The sequence below is a fragment of the Loa loa genome, assembly GCF_000183805.2.
Source record: "Loa loa unplaced genomic scaffold supercont3.5115, whole genome shotgun sequence".
In the NCBI taxonomy this organism is placed as follows: domain Eukaryota; kingdom Metazoa; phylum Nematoda; class Chromadorea; order Rhabditida; family Onchocercidae; genus Loa; species Loa loa.
Window position 1 is genome coordinate 1 of NW_018113289.1, and position 622 is coordinate 622.

The 622-nt window shown below is 38.3% G+C and overlaps 1 protein-coding gene across 1 annotated transcript; it reads right to left on the minus strand.

Annotated features, from left to right (window-relative positions):
- Positions 1 to 73: 73 nt before the first annotated feature.
- Positions 74 to 358, minus strand: LOAG_19313 (hypothetical protein; the record flags this gene model as incomplete). Its single annotated transcript, XM_020451959.1, has 1 exon — positions 74 to 358. A coding segment is annotated over one exon (285 nt), but the record flags the coding sequence as incomplete, so codon positions are not given.
- Positions 359 to 622: the final 264 nt, after the last annotated feature.

Sequence of the window (622 nt, forward strand, 5' to 3'; positions counted from 1 at the left end):
TGATTCATCATATATATGCTTGATGGCACATCGAAATCTTTCTTGGACATTTCGCATTTGAACCGCTTCTCACCTGTATGAATCGTTTTTCCGGATGTTTCCTTCTGAGTATTTGGTTGTTGGATGCTTCATTTTGATACTTCATAAACCAGATTTTCTTCGGCATATCTCCTACACCTGTTTGTTCCCTACTCGCTTCTTGAATTGGTAAGTTCAATGACCTTGCTGCATCTTCCTGATCAGTTTCGCTGAGTTCCGCTTGTCCCCCACTTGTTTCTGCTATTGATGCATCTGGTGGTTCAATCCGTCCACCACACACTCTTGACATTGTTAAATCCAGCGGTTCTGTTTGTGGTCCCTCAAACATATGAAATTATGAAACTTATGCTGCGCAAAAATCTTAATATATTTCAGCTCTACTTCTTCTACTTTAAATGAACTTACGATAGCTTGAGTGTTGCAGAGCTGGAAAAGGAAGAAGATAAAAGAGTTGAAATGCATATTGATAAGAGTAATATCTTGCCAATTCTGAAAAATATTCAAATTTAGCAGTGCACTAAAGAACGGTTGCATATAAGAAACAACACCGCCTGCTGTTTGACAATTGTGCAAAACAAGTATA